The sequence below is a fragment of the Bombus bifarius genome, unplaced genomic scaffold (assembly GCF_011952205.1).
Source record: "Bombus bifarius isolate JDL3187 unplaced genomic scaffold, Bbif_JDL3187 scf7180000008178, whole genome shotgun sequence".
Classification (NCBI taxonomy): Eukaryota; Metazoa; Arthropoda; class Insecta; order Hymenoptera; family Apidae; genus Bombus; species Bombus bifarius.
In genome coordinates this window covers 275790-300692 of record NW_022884495.1, presented here as the reverse complement: position 1 = coordinate 300692, position 24903 = coordinate 275790, and the positions used below count along the sequence as shown (strand labels likewise).

Here is a 24903-nt window from a genome sequence, read left to right as displayed (position 1 = left end):
AACGCATGAAGATACGACTGGTTGCAGTAACGTCGCAAGCGATTTCGTTGCCCGTTACCACAGATGGAATTTTATTTTTTAGGAGGTTACTTAATTAAAGGAATGAACACTTGGAACATACATGCACTTTTATTGTAATAAATATTTTTATAAATATCAGTAAAGTTCTTTAAATATCACATGTTAAATTTGAACTTACAGTTAGATACGTAATTGTTAACCAAGTAATTTTGATTTATCATGTATCTTTTTTTACGAGCGAAATGCATCACAATTGACGAAAATTTACTTATTTTCATAAACTCCTAGATAATTTGTACAATTATTTATTATACAGTTACACCCATAAAAAAGGATAAAATTGGGAACTACTTATCCTATAAATTGAAATTGAACTAAAATTAAATGATTTTTGTTTACAAGAGATATAATACTTTATTATAAGAAATATGAGGAATCATTTTATTTTATTCTTCATAGAATGGTTCACTGATGTGTGCTTGAAATGCGTGTTCTACCCCCTGTTGAAATCAATAATTAATTTTTATCATTTTCTTTTTATACTGCATACAAATTTTTACTTACTTATTGAAAATGTTTATACATTTCCTGTGCGACATGTACTGAGGAAAAAGTGGCACTTAAAGTGCGTTTTGTCGGCGGTGTCAAAGCATGATCAATTGCCGTCCAAGTGCATCGTGTACCATTCACCTTTATAAAATAATAACTGACAGTTAGTTAATTCACAATCAGTTAAATTGTTACATAACATAATTTTAATGCTTTTACCTTCATGTTTGTTGTCATACTAATAATTGTGTTGCTTACAACTTCATCTGTCTCATCTGCCTTTAATATTATTTTTTCACCAAAAATATTAGAATCATAATAAATAATTAAATTTCCTGATGCAACAAAGTTCCAACCACCTTTTTTATTTCTAGCAAACACAGAAGCACTTTTTTCAAAAGTAATGGAGTTCTGATCCTCCTCCTCCTCCTCTTCCTCCTCCTCATCATCATCCTCATCATCATACTCATCATCATCCTCATCATCATCCTCATCATCATACTCATCATCATCCTCCTCCTCCTCATCATCATCATCATCATCATTATCTTCCTCTTCTTCTTCATCCTCTACTTCATTTACTTCAACGTCTACTTCACCTTCATCACCTTCTTCTTCATCTAGTTCTTCATTTTTACCATCTTCTGGTTCTTCTATTACTGGTCTATCTTCTACATTTTTTTCTCCTGTATTTATATAAAAAACATAAATTTGTATCGAAATAACTACTCTAATTAAATAATATGAACGCTATGTGCAAGCAAAAAGCTAGTGTAAAAGCTACTATCCTATAAAGTTACCTTATAAAAGTACACCTTATATGTAGATATGTATAAATATTGAACACATTTAAAATTGAGGAAAACTTTTATTTTAATTGGTGAAAATAATTTAAATTGCGTTTTGTATCGTAAATTACATTTTATTCAACGTTATGCAACTAAAATATGTATTTGTACAAGTTAGTTTTTAATATAAATATTGACAGTTATTTAAAAATTACTAGAAAATTAACAAAAAATCAATAGATATTGATAAAATTTATGATAACAGTACATTTGTTTAATAGTAAAACTTTATCCATTATGAAGTATAATATAAAATAGTTCTATTGTCATGTCTTGCATTTTGTTTCTTTCATTACAAATAATAAAAGTTGAATGGAATTAAATATATTTTAATAAAATAATTTTATACATGTCTATATGATGAATCAATATTATTATTTGTGTATCACAATTAAACTTACAATCAGATATATTAATCAAAAAACATTTTTTGGACAGTTCCTTTAAAAGGTAACAAAACATGTCTTCGTACGATTTCAATGATCTCTGTATGATTGCCTCTTTATAGCATATTTGATATTAAATTATAATATTTTTAAACAGTATTACATTTTATGTATATAAATAAAGATACATTAATATTTTTTAATAATGAAGAAATATATGTTTTTTATAGTATGCATATAACATACAATGAATACACATGCAATCACAAGCAAGGATTATAAACTAAGGAAAGCATTATAAACAAGAGGTTTTCATCTTATTCCTTACGGCTTTCGCTTAGAGTTTGTTGGATTTTATCAACTGTATCCTTGAAAATTTTTGCCAGTTCTACAGTTTTAAATTTAACTGCTAATTGCTCTATACATGGTTGCTCTTCAGCATAATTCATGCCTGCCCATATCCAAGAGCGATCATTCGTAGTGAGTTTAGTAAAGACAATGTCTGGAGTAAGTAAGAGATTGCATACTACTTTGTAAACTTGATCTCGTCGTAACAGCAATCTGTAACGGTCATATTTTGGATGATGTAAAATTTTCATTTCTCCAACACCCCTTTCTTTCCACTCGCACATGTTCTTATCGTATCTGTATAATTTAGCTCTTTCGCAAAATACTGTAACAAACATGTGATCATTTAAAGATAAATACATTAATCTTTTCAAACAGTTATTTTAAATTATACCTTTCTCTTCCTCTTCTTCTCCGGTATGTACTTCGATAATATCAGGCAGAGGTACAATAGGCTCGAAATGAGGATCATGATCTTGATCATTTTCGGTTTGATCGTATTCTTCTTCTTCATTTTCATCTTTTTTATTTGCCGTAACTTCTTTTGTTTGTTGCGCAGATTTTGATTTCGAATTAAATACAGCTGACCCAGCACCAACAAAAGAAAAATTTGGATCTATGAAATAAATTATTTGTATAATAATGTTATCAGTTCTTACTAATTTAAATTGCTATCATACGGATAATGATATGAAAGATGTACCTTTTTTGAATGCTATCTGGGGATTTTGAGCTGCTATAGCTGAAAATGACACATTTGTCGTTGACAAGAAAGCAATATCACTGTCCTCTTGTGTTTCACTTGTTGTTGGTATTAATGTTTCAAAAACATTAGTTGTCACAGGATTTGAAATTGTAAAAGATGATGTAGTTGTACATGAGCCGGAGAATAAATTGGACGAAAATGATGTAGATGTATTAGGAAATATTGAATTAGTAGATTTAGCAGATGTATCAAATGATAATGAACCTGTGGTTGAGCTTTCAGAACTAGTTTTCAATGCAGAAGATCCGAAAAGAGAAGTACTAGCACCAAATACAGATGTCATTGCAGTATTTGTATTTGTTTTTGGTTGAGTTTTGAAATTATTTGAAAATATTGATTCAGAATTATTTGTACTGACACTAATGGAAGTAGGCTTAAGTAATCCAGAAGAATCTTTTTTCCACATTCCACCAAAAATATTCTTTCCTGTATTATCTAATTTTGCCATTCCAAATATGGATGTTGTAGGTGTTGTAGACGATGTCATAAATGAAAAAGATGTAGTCGATGATACCTGTCCTTGAGAATTAGTGGGACTACAGATTTTTAAATTTTCAGGTGTTGAAGTATCAGATGTAGATTTTTGTATCTCATTTGTAGTAGATGTAGTTTGGGGCATTACAAATGAAAAACCAGTTTTCTTATCACTTGATGTGATCGTATTAGTATTCCCAAATGATATACTTGATGTAGTTGTTGTAGAGAGAGAATTCGTTGCAAATTGTGACGTGGTTGTACTATGCAATCCAGACTTGAAAATGGAAGAAACAGTTGTATCAGTATTTGAAACAGGTGTTTGAACAGTTGTGAATTCGTTAGATGCGGGACTTAAATTAATAGATTTTGAAAGTGACTGTATCCCAGATGTAGTAGTCAGAGGTTTTTGATCCTCTGCAGGTGTTTTTGATGTAGATGCTGCTTTTCCAGAACTTCCATCTGAAAATAACGATACATCAGAATATTCTTTACAGCCTCTACATCCAGGACAATCTGGCTTTTGTTTGTACGCATAGAAGTTTTCTGGAAGTTGAAACTTTAATGCAGCTTGTTTTTCTTCAGGTGTTACTTTCAACTCGTACAGAACCTCGATATCTCGTGTAGGTGAAACTTCGGTGAATGCTTCTACTTTCGTTTCGGCAGTTTTTTCAATGGGTGGGAGCTCCATCCTTGATTTGTCAATTACATCTTTGAAATCGTTAGCAATGTCGGATGTTTTAAAGCGACACGCAAAGAGAGTGGGTTCGATTTCTCCTTCGCTATAATCAGCAGCATTCCACATCCATGTTTTCTCATCTTTCGGCTTCAATTCCAAATTTGGAAGCACGAAATGATTTAAACACAGCTTTAATATTTGCTCTCGTCTCATTACTAGTCGCAATTTGCCCGTTTCCTTGTGTCGTAATAATTTTATGTCACCTAAACCACGTTCTTTCCATTCATTTACCGATTTATCGTATCTAAACAACTTCGCTCTATGACTATAAAGAACTTCTTCTTCTTCTTCACCTGTTTTAACTTCAATTTTATCTGGTAATGGAATTATGGGTGAAAAATGAATGTCATCGCTTTCCACCACTTCCTCTTCACTATTTTCTTCTTCACCAGACTTTGTTGGAGATGATTTAGACACAAAATTGAACCCAAACGATTTTCCTGGTGTTCCAAAAACAAATTTTGCATTTGATGTATCTGTTTTATCATCAGATTTTGTAGCTATCGAAGATGTAGATTTAGAATCTATAAAAACATCATTAGAGGTAGGTAAACGAAATGAAAATCCACTTGTACTTTTCTTAGTAGTATCTTGTGGAATACCAAACGTAAATGTGGGTGTAGCTCCAGAGGAACTTGTACTTATCTGAAAACCATCAGTTTTTGGTTTAGGTGGAAGAGACAGATCTTTTGGTGTGTCACAGGCAACACAATAATTACTTTCAGCTGCATTAACAATATCGCAACATTTACATTTCCACGAGCCAGTAGGTGGTTTAAACATTTGTGAAAGAGGTATTTGACTTGATGTAACTGTATTTGAGATATTTGATTTATTCGACACAGAAGAACGTGGTTCTTCACAAGCTATACATTTTGCATTCGATTCAGTATTTCTTGTGTAGCAAGCATTACATTCCCATGATCCTGCTGGTGGCTTAAACATTTCAGACAAGGAAGTCTGTATCTTGTTTGTTTGTGTATTTTGAAGAGTTTCTGGCTTTTTTAAATTTTCTGCTGTAATACAATTGTTTACCATCTTTTGCTGATTGCTAGTAATTATGCTATAAAATTGAGATGCTTGACTGGATGTTTTAAATGTTGCTGCAAACATTACTGTTTTGTTGCCTAACCCATATTGTATATTCCAATTGACAATTGTGTTACTACTACTTTTTAGTGTAAATGGGCATTTTGCAAAAATATCATAATTATAACAAACTTTCAAACTATTTTCATCTATCATTAATAAACGAATTTTGTTCGTTTTTGGATTCCATAAAATCTTTATTTGTCCAGTACCTCTGTTTTCCCACTGTTTGGCATCACTGTTGTAATACTGAAGGCTAATCTTTTCAGTGAATAGCATTTCTTCATATTCAGTTTGTACAAGAGACTTGCCTGTATCTTGAATACCCGCAGAAGCAAAGGTTGGAACAGTAGAATTTGCAGAAGCAGGAGCAAGAGCAGGAGCAGGAGCAAGAGCAGGAGCAGGAGCAGAAGCAGGAGCAGAAGCAGGAGCAGGAGCATGAGCAGGAGCAGGAGCAAAAGGTCTTCTAAGTGAAAATTGAGGAGTATTAACAGAAGTATTTTCGCTAGTAACAACAGTACTGATTGGTTGTGAAGATGAAATTGACGAGTTATGAACACTAACAGTTGGTACTGTTGTAGCCCCTAATTGAGAAGGTGTAGTTGCTTTTGTAAATGGGAAAGTAAATTGTGATGCAGTTATTATTCCAGTAGTCGAGTTTTTTTGTGTCGTAGTTGCAAAACTTTCAGCATTCGTTACAGTCTTATTAAATGTAAAACCGGCAAATGGACTAACTTCTGACTTAGTAGGAACTTTTGAAGATTCTGTAGTGGTTGTTTTTTGAATAATTGGTGTTGATGTAAATGAAAATCCACCAATAACTGTTGTAGGTACATTAGTTTTTAATTTCTCTGATGTAATGGTTTCTGTCACATCAATAGATTGTTTTTGAACAGTTTGTTCAGAAACAAACGGTGTTCGTTCTATAGCTTTTAAATCTGATTTTGTTTTCTCCGACTTTTTAATATTGCTCGATGTAGCACTAGCTTTGGTTGATGTTTTATCAATACTTTCAATTATTTTCTCAGATGTAAGACTTGCTTTAGCTTTATCAAAATGTTCCTTAAAGGAAATACCTTCTTCAACAGTCTTAAATCTGATACAAAACTTTTCTAGGTTTAATTCTCCATCAGCAAAGTCATGTGCAACCCAAAACCATGCCTTTTCATTATTTGATTTAGCAGTTAACTCCATATCTGGCACAAGATAATGATTTGCACATACTTTTAATACTTGTTCCCTGCGCATAAGTAAACGAACTTTTCCTTCTTCATTTTTAAGTAATTTGACGTTTCCTATACCACGTTCTTTCCATTCATTATCCACGAAACGGTAAAGTTTAGCTCTTGCACAAAACAATACCTCTTGACCCTCTTCTCCAGTAGTAACTTTAACTTCTGCGGGTAATGGTATAACAGGAACAAAATCTGGAATTGGATCATGTTCATGATCTGAACTGTTTGGAGATCCAGTTGAACAGATAGTATCTTGCTTTGATGTCTCTGATACAGAAAGATTTGCTGGAGTAGTTGTAACAGTATTTGACAAAGGTGGTAAGTTTACTGTTGTTGGTATAGTAGCTTGGGAAGGCATAGAAATTTGATAACAATGTGGAGCAGATTGTTCAGTGGCAGCTGGAGTAGAAGAACTACTTTGTCTGAAATGTGGAGGAATCGTTACACTAAGTGTTGGTTGAACAATTGGTGCTGTAGTTGGAAGTGTATCAGAAGTGGTAATAGCAACATTAACTGGTGGAATTTTATTTACAGGAGCGTCTTTTATAATCGATTCTGGTTTTGATGTTTCTACTTTTTGCAGTGGAATTTGCAATGATTGATTTGTTGGTGGCATAAATAAGCTTGGTTGAAGAATGTTTTCAGGCATTTTCGATCTCGTATTAGGATACAATACCGGCATGGAATAAACATTTGGAGGGTATAAAGAAGGAATAGCTTGTGCATTTGGGTCATTAAATGACATTCCTGCCGGATAATATCCTTGAAAAGTAGCTGAAGGATATACCAACTGAGAATATGGGTGTCTATGAGAAGATTGAAACATGTTCCCGGATATCGAAGATGCGGAGCCTGATTGATTTGCGTTGTAATTTAAATCATTGTAATCATCTTCGTTCAAAATGCACAAATCTTCTTCTAGATTCGGATTAACATTAACATTAATCTGAGTACGTTGTTTCTGAAATTCTTTTCGTAATTCTGTTACTTCTTTTGCTAATTTTTCGACTTTCTCCATTACTGTTTTGTTCAATTCCAATATAGCTTTATTTTGCTCTGCTATCGATTGTATCTTATTATCCTTTGCGTGAATCATTTGATTTAGTGAACGAATTTGAGCGTCAAGACGTTCAGGACTCGGACGTGCCTCAGAGCGATTCCGAGATAAATCCAATATATCCTGATGTTGTGCCCTACAAGGAGTGCTAGACTGTTTTGGTGTACGGTGTATGTTTTTTTGTGGTGTACTCAGAATATTAATTGAAGCATTTAATCCCGTTAATGTTGATATTTTTGTAGCTGTTTGATCAACAGCACTATGAGCAGAAGAATAACTTTCATCCGACATTCCATCGCATTCATTTCTGCTTAAGTCACCTCGTGATAGGTCTGGATCAATCCTTTTCAATTTATTTTCAACATTGGAAATATATGTGGAAAGTAATGAGTTTAAAGGATGTTTCGGATCTGTACCCGGACTGCGCAAGCGATCTAATGTTAGATAAAAACATTCTCTTGCTTTTGAGAGCATGATAATATGTTGTGATCTCATTTCAGATGTTAAACTTTCCTTGGGTATAGAATTGATGATCTCATCTGCAAGCTTTTCATACATTTGACCCTGTTGAACTGAAGCTTCTGGACATTTCAAAGCCTGTAGTGCATCTATTGCTTTTTCATATTGTTTGCTGCGTACAAATCGTTGAGCTAGAAGCAATTTACCCTCTTCTAAAGCTTTAATTATTTCTACATTATTCATTTCTTTTCCTTGATAGTTAAAAAATTTAGAATTAGTTATACGAATAACTTGATTATTTTGTAATCTTTCAAGAAGTGGTATTGCAGCCGACCAATACATCTCAGATCGTGCTTCTAAATATGGTATGTCATTATTTTCTTGATCTATTTCTTTCAATGTCTCTGCTCTATAATGAAATATTCGTGCTAAATGAACTAAAAGAACAGGATGCAATCCGTGATTTCCAAGGCAACGTACTACTTCTAAGCCTCTTTGTAATTCTAATCTCAATTCTCCAACATCTTCGTCCAATGGCTTTTGTTTATCCATAGAATATACTTTATAAGCATAAGACCACCACTGTTCTTGAACACTAGTACAGAGAGTGTTAGTAAGATCTGCGGGCAATGTAGGTAATTTTTCAGGGTTTAAAAGCCCACTCAATTGCTGCTCTTCAAGTACAGAAGAAGTGCAGATAGCAGCATTTAAAAATGCATCAATATCGAGACGACTTAAACTTTCAGGAGCTGCTTGGTGTAAGTTATAAACAGAAAACTGTAATTCACAGAAAACACGTGACGTTTGATTTGGATGCGGTCCATTGTCTTTATTTTGTGAGGTGTGGGGCCGAGCTCTTAAACCAAGCCAAACTTGATGGTGTAATGAATCTGGCCATACTTCTTCGGATATTTCATCAAATCTTTTTAGTTCATTAAATGAACATAAACGTAATGGTGGATTTGAAACTGAAGAGTTCACGAAATATGATGTTGTCTTACCATCTTGATACAATCGACCAATAAAGATTCTTTGATATACCCGTTCTCGCCATGAACTTGTACAAAATTTATCGATTTTATCTAGTAATTTCTTAGTATTATCTCGGGCATAATCTTGAAGTACATGACCTGCCTGGCTATATCTGTATGATCCTTCTCTATACCAAACATGTACTAGATTCTTAAGTCTATCTTTTAAATGCATAGTCCATACAGCAGTAGGATCTATAGGTGCTACATGTAATGCAGTTAATAAAAGAGGTCCACACAATCTACCTGCTTCAGACCAACTATCTTCACCAGCCTTAGTTTTACGTAAAATTAAACATGCTAAATGAAAATGTAATTGACCCCACATGTGTAATAACATGTGTTCAATAAAAACAGGATGATTAGAGAAGTTCTTTGATTTACATTCATGTAAACTTTGATCAAAACTGCAATATGAATGTTTTAATTCAGTAATATTAGTTATATATATATATATATTTCTAATAAAATATATGACTCCTAGTACAAATATACTTACTTAAATACTGCCTGTGTAATATCTGTTATACTTTTTCTAATAACATTACTCTGTTCTTTAAGACAAAGTGCTGCATATCTTTCTAACACAGAAATATAAAATATCCAAAATGTCCAATCTGACTGTTTACTCTCTTTACACTTCACAAGTAATTCAGTTAATGATTGATACCAAATGATATTATTTCTGTGACACTGTGTTGCCTCTATCTCGGTTGCTTTGTTATATGCATCTTCAAGCCTATGATTTCCTACATAATACTTGAGCAACTTCACTTGTAGATGCACATCTGTTTGTTTTACTGATAATTCAGCTAAAAAAAACGCATTACATTATTATAAACAAATTAAATTAAATTGTACAAAATCATGTAATTATATAGTAGAGATTTTATTACGTACATATAATAAGTTTTTCTAAATCATCATCATCACCACTTGGTGTTTTTGAAGTTAACAATTTTTCCTTTAGCTCAAAAACTATTTCGTGATGTGGAAATTTCTTATCTGCTCTTTCTACCCAATATTTTATCTTATTTATATCTGTATTAATATCCATATCAGACAACAGCTCACATACTAAAAAATATTATTAATATGTGAGTTTAAAGTAAGAAATAATAGATTAAAAATATTGAACTATACCTTTTAGGAGAAGATCATCCTGCTTTGGTTCTAATTCAAGAGATATTTTATATCTTACAAAGGCTGCTTCTTTCTGGCCCAAAGCTTCAAGAGCTTGACCTAATAATTTATGAGCTCCTGCAGATTTGTCTCTTATTTCCAAATAATTTGAAACATATTTTTTTGCAGATTCATAGTCTCCAACTTGATAATATAATTTTGCAATATTATAACATCGAAGCTTTTTCTTGAAAAAGAAATGCAGATATTATGTACAAAATATATTAAAAATGCAAATTTTCATTATAACTAATAAAATTACTAATTACAAAATATTGTAAACATCAAAAAAGAAAAGAAAGAAAGAAAAGGCAAAAACAAATATATTAGAGTGAATAAATATTTACACAACTGAATTCTTTAAAAAATATTTGAATAAGTATAAAAATGTTTTTTAAATACATATAAAATCAAAATTTGCTTCAAGTCGTAAAAAACCGTTAAACCATCATATAGAGGTTAGTGCATGTGCATGTATGTATCTTTTTCATAATCAAGTCAAGGCCTTCAGTGCTATACAATTTGACATTAGATAGAAATATTATGAGTTAGTATGCATACAAAGTGCATTTGAAATAAAAGAAAGGATAATTTTAAGAAATCATTGAGTACTTAAATATAAAAAATTAATAAATATATTTGGACAAATATATTTTGGAACAACGACGTTTTCTTCTGAAAAATAACCTCACCTCTCCTGAATCTTTAAGTTTGATAAAAATGTTCTTCACGTGTCGGTCAACATCCTTCTTCGATCGAAACATTTTCAGAATATAGTACAAAACTTCCCTTAATGATCGCTAAAAAAAATTAACAGATAATATTCGATTATAATGAAATTAGAAATACCGTTATATAGTACGCACTCCACAATAAGACTTTTTCTCATACCACAAATCGCTTTCAAACGGTCTTATCCAAACGACTCTCATCCAATTCAGAAATACTAAGTTAAGTGGTGCCCTCTGATATAGTTCCGGAATGATTTAAAATATATGTAATTATTTACAAGACATATTTACAGTATGATACTTGTTTAAATTATCTCCAAAAACCAAATTTTTCGTGCTCTGAATTTAATATACATTAATCACTGATCATACATTACAAATCATTGTTGCATCACTTATTGCAATCAGTGCGAAGTTATAAGCAAAATTCAAAACGGAAAACAGACAGCCAACAGGAAGGATTAAACAATATAAAATCATAAAATGCCATCTTTCAGGAGTATAACAAGCAATCTTGTACCTGAAAGAAACTAGATACACATACATACATGAATATAATACCCAACCAATGTTTATCATTTTGATAACGTAACAGTTTTCAAAGATTGGTGTTATGTATATTTTGTTGCTTACAAAAACAAAAACTAATATTGCATAAAATGAATATAAATAAAATATTATACAATTGTAGGATGTTTATTCTCAAATTAACGCGAATATTAAAAGTATTGTTAAAATTATATACGAAATATTTTATTGAAATCAAACATAAAAATAATGTAAATATATTATATCACAGCGAAAATTTCTTGGTGGTTTCTAAACCATACGACATGTGCATTAATAGTAATAATCGTGAAAAAAAGGTATGGAAAGAACATTTTTAAATTAGAAATAGTATACTTATTAGTTTGATAAATATTAAAATTTTTAGGATACACTGCAATTTGAATTAAAAAAAATTTTACCAAAATTAGTCAATCCAAATTTATTTCATGAATTTCATTTTGTACATAGATTAGATTATGTGACAAGTGGTGTGATATGTATTGCATTAAATAAAAAAGCAGCTCGAGCTGCTTCTAATGTATTCGAAGCAAGAACAGCCAAAAAATTTTATCTGGCATTACTTCATGGACATATTAATGAACCTTACCTAATCATAGATAAAGCAATTGGTTGGTGAAACAAAACATTAATAATATCAATTTGTGAAAAGCTATTTATTAACAATAACATTATTTTATTAGGGATTGATGCTAGAGAAAAGAAGGGAAACCATAAAATGTGTACCAGTGATAACTTATTTTGTGAGAAACCAAAAGAATCATATACAATTCTTATAGTATTAGAAAGAGGTTTCAGAAATGGAAAGCCAGCTACTAAAGTACTATTATGTCCTGGTACAGGTAGAAGACATCAATTAAGAGTGCATTGTTCATATATTGGTCATACTGTGATTGGAGATTATACATATAGTGAGAGAAAAGATATAGAGCCTTATCGAACATTTTTACATTCCTTCAGGTATTATATACATAACATAACATATGAATATACATATAAAGATTATTTATGTATTTATATTTGCTTTCTCATTTTTGAAGACTTATATTGAACAATGAAATGGAAAATTTAGATGTAAGAAGTACAGATCCATTTGTAGCTTCTGATCCAAGAAATCAATGGTCACCAACAAATATTGCTAGGATATTAGATGAAGATATATTTTATGATATTTATAATCTTTTGCAATCAAATAAACATTAAACTTTTATTTCAATTTGTTTTATTCAATCTATTGCTTTTACCCCATATCCTTGTATTTCAAATGAAATAGTTGTTTCTGATAAATTTGATGACAATTTAACACAAGCATATCTCATAGTACCTATTCTGTAAAACTGTATGGAATTAGTTATCATACTTAACCAAGTTATTCCCAAAGATGGTCGTACACTCAAATAATCACTAGATATATTACCATGCATAATTGCTGTTACCTGTATATAAATTGTCTGTAAGCTATTTATGCTATTGAATTATTAATTACTACATACAGAATTTATCTTTTTTTACCTGATTAATGCAAACTACACAAATGTCATTTTTACATAATTTATGTAACTGTTGTCCAATTGTTCTCAAACTTTTTCCTCTTTTATTAGATTCATCTTTCCAATCTTCTACTCTATATGGAGCAGCAATTGAATCTATAATTATTAATCCTATCTTTTGTACAGACATTAATATTGGAATTCTATGAAGCAAACATATCTCCAGTTCCTCCTACAAGGTAAAAAAAAAATATTATATTAAAAAGTTAATGTATTAAGTTAAAAAATATATTATAATTACAATAGTTGATATATGTTCTACAAATACTGAGTCACCATTTATTCCATATTTTTTAGTAATTTCCAGTTTTTGTATCAATTCCTGTAATCTTCGTGAGGGAAATGTACATTCAGTACAAATATATACTGCACCTACATTAATTATTTGATGTACTTAAAACGAAATGTATGAAAAAGAATTGAAAAGTAAGGAAATACTAATATTCATTTGTAATTTTATAAATAATTCAATTTGTAAAATACCAGCAGCAAAGCCACCTTCTGTTGTAGGTAACTGTACTGTCAGGCATAATTGTAAAGCTAATTGTGTTTTTCCTGTACTTGCAGCTCCATAAATTTGTGTAATCCCGCGAGTAGTGATACCGCCTTGAAGTAACGTATCAAACTTCGGACAACCGGTTGTGAGAAATTTTTCACGTTCCTTTATTATTTTTGCGTTAACTAATTTCGCGAAACAAAATGAATAATATAATTCATTGAGATCATAAGATGCAACAAAAATAAAATTTTAATACCAAAATAGTTCTCCATTATACTTTTTATTTTAAAATATTTGCTAAATGATTCACTCTTGTAATGATGATACAATCCACAATCACATAAACAGATCTGGACACTCATATATCGAAAGCATAGACGAAACTGTCCATCTTTTGAGTCAAAAAATCAAGTAGAAAGCAAGAGAAGGTCTCGTTTTGCGCATGCGCGATACGTATATACATAAACACATATAGATACTATGAATGTTCAGATAAAGGCCAAGCCACTCTACTCATCTCTGCACGTCGCAGAATGAGACCTTTTCTTGTCTTCCATCTTAATTTTTTTCGATTCAAAAGATGGACGGTTTCGTTTATGCTTTAGATATATGAGTGTCCAAACCTGTTTACATGATCATGCTTTATACATTATACAATAGGGTAATATATTACAAAGGATGCAGTATGTATACTAAATTTTAGTAAATAGGAAAACATATTTTTATTATCTTTTTCTAATTTTTGAAGGTAAATATGTAAGAAATTAATGTTTACTTTCATGTTATGTCTTCGTATTTTGAATTTCTTAAAATGTTTTCCAATAATACTTTAACTATTATTTTTTTTTTAAGACTTTTTCTTTCCTCTTTTTTATATGTTTCTTTATTTTAGTTTTTCTCTTTTCAGCTTGCTGTTCTTTTACTGCCTTTTTCCGTGCCTTTAATCAAATATATATCATTATATATTATGTTTCATATAACCACATGTAAATATATTATAAAAGACAATTGTATTACCTTTTTACTGTCTGGACTCTCATGCCGAGGTCGAGCCGAGTTAACAAATTTTGTTTCGTTTTCCATTACATCTTCTTCTTCACTACTTTCATTTTCAGAATCATCAATATCTCCAGATAAATCATCTTTCTCTTCCATGTTATTTGTTTTCTTTAAATCTTTACTAAGAATTTCAGGAGTGTTAATAGGTTTGGATAAGTCTGATTTTAAACCAACAAGAGTTTTATATATCAAATCCTCTTTTCCAGATTTAGCAAGATTGATATCACGTTCAATATCAATTACCTAAACATTACATTAAAATACATATACCTACAATTTGATATACATATATCTAAATATATATGTAAATAACTATATATTTATGTTCCTACAATATATTACCTGACTTAGGTTTTGAGGAATATAAGCTTGCTTAAACACTTGTTCTTCTATTTGTTGTTTAGGATCATTATCTTGTTCTTCCTGTTGTGTCATTTGTTCTGATATTGCGTCTAAATACTTATCCATATTTTCTTCAGTTATTGTTGGATCTGTTATAAAGTCAAATAATGTTTTTACAGGCATCACACCTACATCGTTCTTCTTAAAAAATTCTACAAAAATATTAATTTATTTCAAAATTTTTATAAAACATCTCAGTAATATCATTATAAGAAGTTCTCATTCTCACCTACCAGTGATATTTGTACAATCTTTTCTAAGAAACTCAAGTGCCATAGGATGATCATGCTCAACTGCTTGTGACACATCTATTATTACAATAGATCCATCATGATATAACATATTATATTCACTTAAATCAGCATGAACAAGTTTGCATTTATTATATAATCTCCACATTGTTTCAACACATTCTCTGTATAATTTCCTTGGTTTAGAAGCAGTGAGAACAACATCTTTCAATTTTGGTGATGGCCAACCATTAGTACCTATGAAGCCCATTAATAGAACATGACTACATAGTAAAATTGGTTTTGGAGCATTTACTTCTCCCTGGCGAAGACGAGTTAAATTTCTAATTTCTTTCTCTGCCCATGTCCGCACCATCTTTCGCGGATTATGACGACAATATCCATGACGAAAACGAAATTCTCCTGTAACGTATTTGTCTCTATCTTTAAATTGCAAAATTGATGTTTTATATATTTTTATTGCAACTTCTACTCCTGTTTTTGATGTTGCATGATAAACATTAGCTTCCTTCCCAGTTGAAATACATCCATTAATTTCAGCAATTATACCCCGATTTAAAAGTTTGAACAATATCATTCTTGTACGAGGATCTAAAACTTGTTCAACAGTTGCGCGATCGTGTTTGTCTTTGGTTCTAAATCTATCTTTTTCTGCACGTTTATCATTTTCCATAAGAAGATTTGTTGCATGTCCTGGTAAAGTTGGGCCTTCATATCTTTCAATGTTAATTTTATTAGCATAGCGACGAAATAATTTATCTGATGGTTGATAATTTGTAATCTTATTGGAAACATTTTGTGCATTAATACGTTGTGTCTGAATATTTTTGGTAATATTTTTTGAACCAGCTTTACTTTGATTTCTGTCCCAAATAAAATCATTACTTTCTAAATCATCATTATAGTTTTCATTATCTTCTTCTTTTCCACTGTTTGAAATATGCAATTCGTGCATACCTTTGGATAATTGACAATTAAATAACGGTTGACCTTCACACATTTCCGAACTGTAACAAAATTAAGATCGATATTTTACATAAGTTATTACAGAGAATATAATCAAATGATATATTCTGTAAGTACTTTGCCTCGATTTTATAAATATTACTAAATTCATTCTCTTGAGTATATTTATGCATGGTAAAATTTTATTTCTTTATACTTACTTTATTTTAAAGGACAGCAAATATGTAACAAATAGAATACGATGATTACGTGTTTGTACAATTTGACATAAGATAGGTTACATACACAACATAGGTTACTAATATTAAGGCGCATTTAAAATAATATAAGTGGTAGCAGAAGAAATTACTAACACAAATTCAGTTAGGTTTAGTCCAGGTGCTTTAAATCAGCTATCTTTAAAACTATGCTCTCTATAGTCTTTATTATTCATGATTAATTTGTGAGAATATTTTGTTTACATGTACCATTATTTAAATTATAAAGTTGCGAGGGATGAAAGGAAGTAAGACATTAATTATAACTTTTTATTTAAGAATGACTGTATTTATCGTAATAATTGAACAATATAACGCAATAAAGATACTTATAATGCAATATAATCAAATATTAAAAGTTCTCATGTTTCTGAGATATCAAATTTTTAAAATATAAATAAAGTATCATTATATCTTTTACTGCTTTTAGTAATTGAATATGTTATGATATTAAAATGTATAAATTATAATTTTGTTTAAAATTTGTAGTATCATAAATGATATAATAATTTTTTCAGATTTTATAAACTCATACTTGTTTATAAAAATATTTCGTAGTATGACTGTTGTCATTAAAAATATTATTCTAGTGGTAAAAAACTATAATAATTTCATATTTTCATTAATTATTGACATAATCTTTAATAATCGTAAAGATATATGAAACAAATATTAAACATCAACTAATTGTTTTATGATATAAGTTTTAGTATTAGTAAAATCTAAAATTTTATAATAATTTATTTTTTCTTCTTATAGGTAATCTGTTACTATTTTAAATATTTAAAGATGCAAAATATTATACAATCTATAGAGCAATGTAATGTTATCCGTTATACATCTTATAGAACTGCAGCAAAAATGCAAATTTTACATAAAGAACTTAATAGTAAGTTTAATATAAATATATTCCCATATTGAGTGCTTATTATATTTAGATTAGTTTCACACTACTAGAGTAATTTTTTGTTATATTTATATTCAATTATATTCAAAGATATATATATCTTTTATAGTGCAGTATGTTCAACTAGAATTAATTGCTGGAGTCTTTGAACGCCACAGACTTTCAATTACAGAAAATTGTGTAAATTTAGACCCAAGTGAAATTGAAGATGTTCTTTCTGATATTTATTTCGCAGCATGCAAAGAAAATAATACCAATTTTGATATTGATCTTGTAACAAAACTGGCATTGAATTATATTTTAACTACATACGACAAGTATGTTATTCTATATACTACTATCAATATATTACTATCTAAATTTGCTAATTAGAATTGAAATAATAAATAATGTTTTACTACCATAAATATTATAAATATTATAGACAATGTGCTAGGACTGTTTCTGTATTTTCTGTGAAAGTTGCTTTAATACTAATTAGTTCTGGGAAACTACAAGAGAAATACGGATATCTTTATCAACAATTAGCTGATCATAATGCATGCTTATCCAAAGCTAGCTTACATACATTGTTGATGAATATTTGTAAAATTACGGAAATGCTTGGAGAAAGTGCAGCATATGGACCTCAAAATATTCAATCGCATATTGATAAGTGTTTTTCAAAGGTATAATTGAATAATGTTTTGAATACATTTGAGCTGTACATAACTTATAATATTTTATAATAGTCTCAAGGATGTCTTGGAGTTACTGAATCAGAGTTTGCAACGTGGATTATGCAAGAACCTCCCTTGTTTGTTTGGATAACAACATTTAATCGCATAAAGTCTGCAGAAAAGAGTATGCACATTTTATATTTTAAAATATTTAATGCTATACTTTAGGAAAATGAAATGGACATAATAGATATTGTTCTTTATTTCAGTCATACATAATGTTAGATGCTCATATTGTAAAACAACTCCAATCCAGGGACCACGTTATACATGTCTAAAATGTGCAACATATCATCAATGTCAACACTGTTTCTTATATGACAAAATATCTGGAAAGCATAAATTAAAGCATCCAGTTCGTGAATTTTGTACCAAGGTACAATTTATAAAATTCAAGCCTTCTGTTATGAGTTATTTCTTCATGTTTCAATATGAAGATATGTTTCAATGTTTCGCCAGCATTACACCTAGCTTCATCAGAGGTCAAATGCACTGATGTTGCAATCTTAGTAAAACGTTGGAACATGTCTTTTATAAAAATACAGCTTATATACAGAAGTCTTTATTTTAAAAATTGTATGATATTAGGCTATAAAAGTCTCAAATCTCTGATTATGTTAATATATTTAATTATCTTCGTATAAAATGTCATGCACAATGTTTTTTCAGACTTCTAATCGAGAATTAACAAAATTAGTTATTGAATTAATAAGAAACAAATTAAGATTATGTCCTGCTAGATCCATCGAGTTAAATATTGATGATCAAATCCCACATTTAAGGTTGTAGTCTGAGACAATATTACTATATATAAATATATTTTATAAATTCCATATCTTTCTTTTTAAATATCTGTTATAGTAATGAAATAACACATACGGATTGTGAATCAGTAAGAAGTACAATGAAAAGACGAGTTTTAAATGATCCCCAAAAAGAACTACAAAGTATAATTACTCATTTGGAAGAAGAAAATAAACAATTACAAATTGAGCTACTTGATATACAGGGCACTAAAGCGGAAAGACTTCAGCGTCATAGAGTTACAATCGAATCGCAATTACAACGTCTAAAGCTATTAAAAGTATATTGTCATTTAATAAATGATATTACTATTGAGATCTAATGAAATAACACGAATGTTTCTTTAATTTTTTACAGAAATGTTTGTTTACTGATAGAATTTGTATGCCTCGAGTAATTAATTATATGCAAAGTACACCAATGGTTCCGCCTCTTCCATCAAGATTAACACCTTTGCCTATAAATTTTGAATTGAGTCCAATTATTCGACAAGAAAATGTAGAACAAATTTCAAATGTGAATGATACAGATATATTACAACCAAATGATTTTAATCCAACTGGAGATTATATCAATAAACAAAATCACGATGTTATTATTGATTCTGTAGAAGCATCTACAAGCTTAGGATTCAGTAATGTATTGGAACCTACTCAAATAGAATTAAGTACATGGATCGGAGGTATGTTGTATTATTGTTTTATCATATTTCGAAAAATGGAATATCTTGTAGAACACTAAATGATTTGCAACTTTATTTATTTATGTATATTTAATTTAATTTCTCATTATTAGGTACAAAGAAATTAGAAATGAACCCATCCGATAGTGGTTTTTCTCAATGGTTGGGTTCTAACAATTCGGATAGTAAAGAAGAAAAATATCCAATGAAGACTATGACAACTAACACTGAAAATGAATCGTCTTTACCAATATCTGATTCTCTTATAGGTATTCACAGAGATAATACACCATCATCTTTACAAAGACCTGATAAACATTCACAACATAGTAGTTTGCAAAATATTCAAGGCGATCTAAATGACATACTAGATAGATTACAGAATATGGTTACAGATGATCGTTTGCTTGACGGTAAATTACTATACTATAAATAATACATACTACTTTATATCAATATTTTTACATAAATGTTTGCTTTAGATTCCTATGTTGCTAGTGACAATTGCAAATTGAAACGTGCTACCACAGAAATGGAAGATTTATTAACGGGACTTATTCAAGGTATGGAATCCCGCAAAAGTAAGCTTACTACTATTGTGTAGTAAACTTATTAATTACAATTATTATTCTCTGAAATTTCATCGTAAATAATTACACAATATATATTTCCGTCCATAATTATTAAGTAATTATAAGGTGTTATAATAATAAATTATAAGGTGGTTAATTATAATAAAATATGTAGTGTAAATGTAATATGTAAAAATAATGTACAATTATGGCAACATTAAAGTAACTTTTTACAAAAATTAAAAATGTGTGAATCCTCTGTTTTTAAATATTATGATATACATCTTTTTAAGTCTACTTTAAATGTAAATTTTAAAAGTGTGAGACAAGCATACAAAATAAATATATATGTCAAAAGAGTAGTATGTTGACTAATAAAAACTTTTCTCAGAAAATTTCGTTTATTTTTTTCTTTTTCCTAATTTACTTAACAAAATAAACATTAATTTTCTTACAAAAAAGATATAAATAAGATTCATCATTTTGATGAATAGACTAGATTATTATTTAATGTAGTGATAATATGTCAGTAGTATAAAATATGCTCATTTAGGACATATAGAATATATGATATATTATTACATATCTTTTTCACCTAACAATGTATCTGTCAAATATGTAACTTTAAATAGCCGGGAAAAATGTAATTTCTCTGATGGTAGGTTCACCGTCCATGCCATTATACGAATATCACGATTATACCATTTTCTTATAATATACCTAAAATAGATATATATGTATATATATATATGAATATGAGTAGAATATTGTGTTTTCTACAATAACTACACATAATTACTTAATATGATGTTTGGAACTGAATATCTAAATACATACTGATTCAGTACATCTTTATGCAATAATAGAGTAGATACACCCACGATATAATATATAAAACAGTGGAACATCCATGCATAAATATGGTCGAATAAGCAAACTGCTATATGTTTAAATGGATTGTTATATTTTGTTGGACCTGGACCATCTGAACCTGAATATGACACTCTTGAAAAATAATGTGGTCTCCATGCAAGACCTGCTACAATTCGAGGTTCCTTTCTTCTAATCTGTAATAACAAAGTTATTATTTGACATACCCATGATCAATAACAGTCATTTTGATATTATTCTTTTTAACATATGTTTTTACCATATATACAATAATAGGATTAAAACTGGATACAATTGCTCTTTGATACAACTTTGGATACTTTTTATATGTATCTAAAATTACTTCCACAATCTCCATTCTTGATTCTTTTATATCAATAATTATTCTTTGTTCATTTGATAAACATGTTTCTATAGCCTCACAAAGTAATGGAATTTTTTCACCTTCAATAAATTTATCTCTGTAATACATAAAAAGAAATTGCATTTAAATATAATTTTAATAACATTTTTGTAATAGAAGAATATATAATGTTTTATTTACTTAAGTGGATGATTATGGGCAATATCTAATTGTTTTAATTGATCCCAAGTCATATCCTTAACATTACCAGTTTTTCCAGTAACTCTATCAATTGTTAAATCATGAAATATTATGGGCACATTATCTTTTGTAAGACATAAATCAAGTTCAACAGCAGTACACCCTCTTTCTTTGCTCTATAAAATATTTTACAACTGATCAATGTCATATATAATTTAATTTATAAAAGATAAACTAAAAAATGTATTGTTTTCACTAAAGTAATAAATTTTTTGTTAGTAACTACTATATTAGTATTCATGTTTACATCATAAAATAGTATATAAAATTGTTTTTGTTATAAGGTATCTAATATTTCAAAGTAGTTAATAAAAAACAAATGAATTTGTTATCTTTTACTGGAACAATTGTCTAATGAAAAACAAAAACCATTATTATATATAAGATTTTACATTACGAAAGGCTGTTAAGCTGTTCTCAGGAAAATCATATCCTCCACCACGATGAGCCACCACTCGCATGCAATATTGTTCTCCATTACCATGATCTTTGGACATGGTATTATCTTTTTTCAATGAAAGAGGATTTACACCAAGCACTTCTTGCACAATGTTTAAATTTGGTGGTGGAATCCTGGCTATTTTTAGTCCAACTGCGATAATGAGAGAACCCCAAACAATCCATGGTATGCAAAAGTTATAAAAAACATTTATCAAGATACTCCAAGTAACTTGTAAAGATATCCATAATAAAGCACTGTTCAAAATTAGTTCAATAATTCCATGCATCCTTTAGAGAAACCTTTAGTCTTGTTAACGTTTTTTAAAAGAAAATGTGAGTTATTAACTCTACGCATACAAAAACTTCAACTATGATATTGCTGTATAGCACACTTTATTACTTGGAAATGTAATTTTGCACATTCTTGTCGACACTCTCTAAACTTCTTAATATATATAGCTATGTCTGATAACGTTTGTTTACATTACAGTATCAATGTTGAACAGATATATAATTTAATATCTTTATGTCCCTGAAACATTAAACATTTCTTTAATGACATGTATCTTAAACGTAATTAAATCTTAAATACCAAATACTATTTGATTGTTTAGAAACTGTTAATTATAATTATATTCTATCAATTTTATTGTACTTTATAATGTAATTACGGTAAACGTTGTTGACAATTACTAAGTTCGTCTTGTTAAACATTTCTAAGTAACGCAAAATTTAATTTGAATTGTAATTAATTATAAATATTGTCATAATACCAAAATTAAGTTTATGTGAAAGGTACTTATCAAACAATATTAACTTTTTTGTATAATAAAAATACATAAATGCGTACGTAACATATAGTCACGCATTGGCGCTACTAATGGTTCACTATATGCAAGTATGTATCTACTACACCGTCGATCGTCACCATCTAAACCAAGGTTCACTACAAACTACATCTACAACCAATTAATAAAATATGTACACATAGGATGACTAAACAAGTACATTTATAATAGCAAAATTAATTTAGTATTTTATATAATTTGATTTACAATTAATACATATAAATTTATTAATTACATATTATTTAATTCGGAAAATAAAGATATGATTAAGTAATACCAGGTAATATTGAATGAAATGGAAGCAATTTAGTTACTTAATATAATATTTTACATTTAGTATCATATATCGAAAAATTATTGTGTATAAAAAGAGATGTTTATTGTTTAGAGTAAGTATATAAATAAACAAAGAATGTACAAATAAAAGTTAATCAGGAAAACGGTACATTTAAATCAAAGAAAAATAATGGGAGATTCATTAGACTTTTTAACAAAGTATCATAATATATCTAACAAACTTAGGAAGTAAGTATTTTGTTATCCATATTATTACTTTTATAGAATGATCTAGTCTTTCCTATAATAAAATCATTATTATAATTATTAATAATTTAATTTTAGACGGTTTTTAAGAAAACCAAATGTTGCTGAAGCAAGTGATCAATTTGGTATGTTACATGGAAATTTTATGATGTGTAAAAGGATGATAATTTTATTAATATTTTACATTATTATTTAGGGACATTAGCAATTGAATGTGAACAAAAGGAGTTATGGCAATATGCAGGTTTATGTTTATTAGATGCTGCCAGGTGTCAAGAAACACTAGAGAATATCTTTTCCGAATTAAATTATTTAATAAAAGCTGGTCGAGAATTTCTTGTGGCTGATAAGAAAGACAAGGATATAGGATGCCCTTCTATAGGACAGGAAAATACACAGGTTTATTAGTTTTGCAACTTAAATTAACAATTAGCAGTATAAGTGTATTAAATATTAAAGTTACAATTTTTTATGTTAGGCATCAATAAGTTGTTTTGGTCATGCTTTATCACGTTGCCATAATCAACCAGGATTCAATACCATGTCAGCTGGATTAGCACTAGAGCTAGCATTAGCCTTAGGTTCTACTCCAGCTGGTATACAACAATTACGTAAAGCTATTGATATTTTTCCAACTATAAAAGCTATTAATACATTAGTATCATATCATATTAAACAAGGTAAATATTTATTAAAACAATTATAATCAGCTATAACAATTAAATACCAAATATTTGATCAGGTGATTATGTATCTGCTTTACAAATTCTAAATGATTTTGTTGAATTTGTTGAGAGTTATATTAATGCTGGTGCAAGAGGCAATTATAGTGTTATATTACACAGGTATTAGATACAATTTGAAATAATATTTTTTGGAATGTTTGCAAAATAATGAATTCATTATTTAGTAATTGTATTAATACATAGGTGTGAGGTAACTAGAGTGCTTTTATTACTTATACTTCAACCATCACCACAAAGACTAGCACCTTCTCTAGCACAGGTGTTGGAAAAATATGCATGGGTAGAAGAAAGTACGAATAATGGCAAGTGTTCTAATGTCCTCCTTTTTCAATCATTTAAATAACTACAAGCTGACTAATAAAAAATAAATTACAGATTTTAATATGTGTGAAGACGAATTATTATTGTTACAATCATTAGTATTAGCATGTCAGTCACATGATTATCAAGCATTGTTGGAACTAGAAGGTGAATTGTGGACTTATTTAAATGCTGAACAAAAGGAGTTATTACATAAGTTAATCCAAGTTTTAACAATACAATAAATGGATATTGTTACATTTCATATATGTATATGAATGATTAAGGAATTTATTAAATTTGTAAATGACATTTTTTATTTAATTTTATAGTTATTTTTATTTAAGTAATCCCTTCCAAAAATTTAATTTCATTGAAAT

General features: G+C 29.2%; 7 protein-coding genes across 19 annotated transcripts; 3 read left to right on the top strand and 4 right to left on the bottom strand.

Annotated features, from left to right (window-relative positions):
- Positions 1 to 110: 110 nt before the first annotated feature.
- Positions 111 to 11262, bottom strand: LOC117209553 (E3 SUMO-protein ligase RanBP2-like). 2 transcript variants are annotated; one of them, XM_033451700.1, is made up of 11 exons: positions 11051 to 11262; positions 10877 to 10984; positions 10146 to 10371; positions 9903 to 10079; positions 9502 to 9814; positions 2856 to 9409; positions 2547 to 2768; positions 2133 to 2477; positions 790 to 1256; positions 586 to 711; positions 111 to 521 (listed from the first exon to the last, which is right to left on the bottom strand). In XM_033451700.1, exons 1-10 carry the CDS (start codon positions 11114 to 11116, stop codon positions 586 to 588), a joined length of 8604 nt encoding a protein of 2867 aa, XP_033307591.1. In that variant the 5' UTR covers positions 11117 to 11262; the 3' UTR covers positions 111 to 521. The 2 variants fall into 2 exon arrangements, with proteins under 2 accessions (XP_033307591.1, XP_033307592.1); XM_033451701.1 differs by having other exon boundaries at positions 11076 to 11215.
- A 134-nt stretch (positions 11263 to 11396) lies between these two features.
- Positions 11397 to 12698, top strand: LOC117209572 (RNA pseudouridylate synthase domain-containing protein 1-like). Of its 2 annotated transcripts, XM_033451759.1 has the most exons (5): positions 11397 to 11781; positions 11850 to 12093; positions 12166 to 12225; positions 12325 to 12442; positions 12523 to 12698. In XM_033451759.1, exons 1-5 carry the CDS (start codon positions 11575 to 11577, stop codon positions 12683 to 12685), a joined length of 792 nt encoding a protein of 263 aa, XP_033307650.1. In that variant the 5' UTR covers positions 11397 to 11574; the 3' UTR covers positions 12686 to 12698. The 2 variants fall into 2 exon arrangements, with proteins under 2 accessions (XP_033307650.1, XP_033307649.1); XM_033451758.1 differs by having other exon boundaries at positions 12166 to 12442.
- Positions 12339 to 14120, bottom strand: LOC117209574 (DNA repair protein XRCC3-like). 2 transcript variants are annotated; one of them, XM_033451761.1, is made up of 5 exons: positions 13788 to 14120; positions 13516 to 13713; positions 13274 to 13404; positions 12995 to 13204; positions 12339 to 12918 (listed from the first exon to the last, which is right to left on the bottom strand). In XM_033451761.1, exons 1-5 carry the CDS (start codon positions 13891 to 13893, stop codon positions 12709 to 12711), a joined length of 855 nt encoding a protein of 284 aa, XP_033307652.1. In that variant the 5' UTR covers positions 13894 to 14120; the 3' UTR covers positions 12339 to 12708. The 2 variants fall into 2 exon arrangements, with proteins under 2 accessions (XP_033307652.1, XP_033307653.1); XM_033451762.1 differs by having other exon boundaries at positions 13809 to 14120.
- A 108-nt stretch (positions 14121 to 14228) lies between these two features.
- On the bottom strand, positions 14229 to 16510 carry LOC117209559 (serine/threonine-protein kinase RIO1). Of its 3 annotated transcripts, none has more exons than XM_033451725.1 (5): positions 16410 to 16510; positions 15226 to 16250; positions 14933 to 15144; positions 14549 to 14833; positions 14229 to 14469 (listed from the first exon to the last, which is right to left on the bottom strand). In XM_033451725.1, the coding sequence occupies exons 2-5, from the start codon at positions 16241 to 16243 to the stop codon at positions 14368 to 14370; spliced, it is 1617 nt and encodes a 538-aa protein (XP_033307616.1). In that variant the 5' UTR covers positions 16244 to 16250; positions 16410 to 16510; the 3' UTR covers positions 14229 to 14367. The 3 variants fall into 3 exon arrangements, with proteins under 3 accessions (XP_033307616.1, XP_033307614.1, XP_033307615.1); XM_033451723.1 differs by having other exon boundaries at positions 16327 to 16411; XM_033451724.1 differs by lacking the exon at positions 16410 to 16510 and adding an exon at positions 16332 to 16375.
- On the top strand, positions 16292 to 20285 carry LOC117209558 (dystrotelin-like). Of its 2 annotated transcripts, none has more exons than XM_033451721.1 (11): positions 16292 to 16318; positions 17226 to 17355; positions 17483 to 17690; positions 17798 to 18041; positions 18105 to 18216; positions 18302 to 18468; positions 18762 to 18874; positions 18954 to 19176; positions 19254 to 19578; positions 19692 to 19991; positions 20061 to 20285. In XM_033451721.1, exons 1-11 carry the CDS (start codon positions 16307 to 16309, stop codon positions 20180 to 20182), a joined length of 1956 nt encoding a protein of 651 aa, XP_033307612.1. In that variant the 5' UTR covers positions 16292 to 16306; the 3' UTR covers positions 20183 to 20285. The 2 variants fall into 2 exon arrangements, with proteins under 2 accessions (XP_033307612.1, XP_033307613.1); XM_033451722.1 differs by lacking the exon at positions 16292 to 16318 and adding an exon at positions 16582 to 16714.
- Positions 20286 to 20611: 326 nt separating this feature from the next.
- Positions 20612 to 23027, bottom strand: LOC117209570 (glycerophosphodiester phosphodiesterase 1). 6 transcript variants are annotated; one of them, XM_033451754.1, is made up of 6 exons: positions 22937 to 23027; positions 22038 to 22618; positions 21586 to 21761; positions 21301 to 21502; positions 20988 to 21217; positions 20612 to 20870 (listed from the first exon to the last, which is right to left on the bottom strand). In XM_033451754.1, exons 2-6 carry the CDS (start codon positions 22371 to 22373, stop codon positions 20729 to 20731), a joined length of 1086 nt encoding a protein of 361 aa, XP_033307645.1. In that variant the 5' UTR covers positions 22374 to 22618; positions 22937 to 23027; the 3' UTR covers positions 20612 to 20728. The 6 variants fall into 6 exon arrangements, with proteins under 6 accessions (XP_033307645.1, XP_033307643.1, XP_033307644.1 ...); XM_033451752.1 differs by having other exon boundaries at positions 22860 to 22973; XM_033451753.1 differs by having other exon boundaries at positions 22904 to 22964.
- On the top strand, positions 22993 to 24842 carry LOC117209571 (40-kDa huntingtin-associated protein-like). 2 transcript variants are annotated; one of them, XM_033451757.1, is made up of 8 exons: positions 22993 to 23063; positions 23323 to 23459; positions 23556 to 23602; positions 23674 to 23876; positions 23956 to 24157; positions 24220 to 24322; positions 24407 to 24525; positions 24599 to 24842. In XM_033451757.1, exons 2-8 carry the CDS (start codon positions 23401 to 23403, stop codon positions 24766 to 24768), a joined length of 903 nt encoding a protein of 300 aa, XP_033307648.1. In that variant the 5' UTR covers positions 22993 to 23063; positions 23323 to 23400; the 3' UTR covers positions 24769 to 24842. The 2 variants fall into 2 exon arrangements, with proteins under 2 accessions (XP_033307648.1, XP_033307647.1); XM_033451756.1 differs by having other exon boundaries at positions 23028 to 23214.
- Positions 24843 to 24903: the final 61 nt, after the last annotated feature.

Bases quoted from the DNA above. Each gene is read 5' to 3' on its own strand.
- LOC117209572 (XM_033451758.1), top strand. From the start codon at position 11,575: ATGAATATAAATAAAATATTATACAATTGTAGGATGTTTATTCTCAAA. The intron at 11,782-11,849 runs GTATGGAAAGAA...TAAAATTTTTAG, and splicing joins GTAATAATCGTGAAAAAAAG to GATACACTGCAATTTGAATT. The intron at 12,443-12,522 runs GTATTATATACA...TCATTTTTGAAG, and splicing joins ACATTTTTACATTCCTTCAG to ACTTATATTGAACAATGAAA.
- LOC117209570 (XM_033451754.1), bottom strand. From the start codon at position 22,373: ATGCATGGAATTATTGAACTAATTTTGAACAGTGCTTTATTATGGATA. The intron at 21,762-22,037 runs GTAAAATCTTAT...AATATTTTATAG, and splicing joins GCTTAACAGCCTTTCGTAAT to AGCAAAGAAAGAGGGTGTAC. The intron at 21,218-21,300 runs GTAAAAACATAT...TTGTTATTACAG, and splicing joins ATCCTATTATTGTATATATG to ATTAGAAGAAAGGAACCTCG.
- LOC117209574 (XM_033451761.1), bottom strand. From the start codon at position 13,893: ATGAGTGTCCAGATCTGTTTATGTGATTGTGGATTGTATCATCATTAC. The intron at 13,714-13,787 runs GTATTAAAATTT...TCGCGAAATTAG, and splicing joins TATAATGGAGAACTATTTTG to TTAACGCAAAAATAATAAAG. The intron at 13,205-13,273 runs GTAATTATAATA...TTTACCTTGTAG, and splicing joins TAGAACATATATCAACTATT to GAGGAACTGGAGATATGTTT.
- LOC117209553 (XM_033451700.1), bottom strand. From the start codon at position 11,116: ATGAGAGTCGTTTGGATAAGACCGTTTGAAAGCGATTTGTGGTATGAG. The intron at 10,080-10,145 runs GTATAGTTCAAT...AATATTTTTTAG, and splicing joins GGATGATCTTCTCCTAAAAG to TATGTGAGCTGTTGTCTGAT. The intron at 2,769-2,855 runs GTACATCTTTCA...TTTATTTCATAG, and splicing joins CCAGATAGCATTCAAAAAAG to ATCCAAATTTTTCTTTTGTT.
- LOC117209558 (XM_033451721.1), top strand. The intron at 18,469-18,761 runs GTACAATTTATA...ATGTTTTTTCAG, and splicing joins TTCGTGAATTTTGTACCAAG to ACTTCTAATCGAGAATTAAC. The intron at 18,875-18,953 runs GTTGTAGTCTGA...TATCTGTTATAG, and splicing joins GATCAAATCCCACATTTAAG to TAATGAAATAACACATACGG.
- LOC117209559 (XM_033451723.1), bottom strand. From the start codon at position 16,382: ATGCATAAATATACTCAAGAGAATGAATTTAGTAATATTTATAAAATC. The intron at 16,251-16,326 runs GTACTTACAGAA...ATTTTGTTACAG, and splicing joins ATTTATAAAATCGAGGCAAA to TTCGGAAATGTGTGAAGGTC. The intron at 14,470-14,548 runs GTAATACAATTG...ATTTGATTAAAG, and splicing joins AGAGTCCAGACAGTAAAAAG to GCACGGAAAAAGGCAGTAAA.
- LOC117209571 (XM_033451757.1), top strand. From the start codon at position 23,401: ATGGGAGATTCATTAGACTTTTTAACAAAGTATCATAATATATCTAAC. The intron at 23,460-23,555 runs GTAAGTATTTTG...ATTTAATTTTAG, and splicing joins ATATCTAACAAACTTAGGAA to ACGGTTTTTAAGAAAACCAA. The intron at 24,323-24,406 runs GTATTAGATACA...ATTAATACATAG, and splicing joins TATAGTGTTATATTACACAG to GTGTGAGGTAACTAGAGTGC.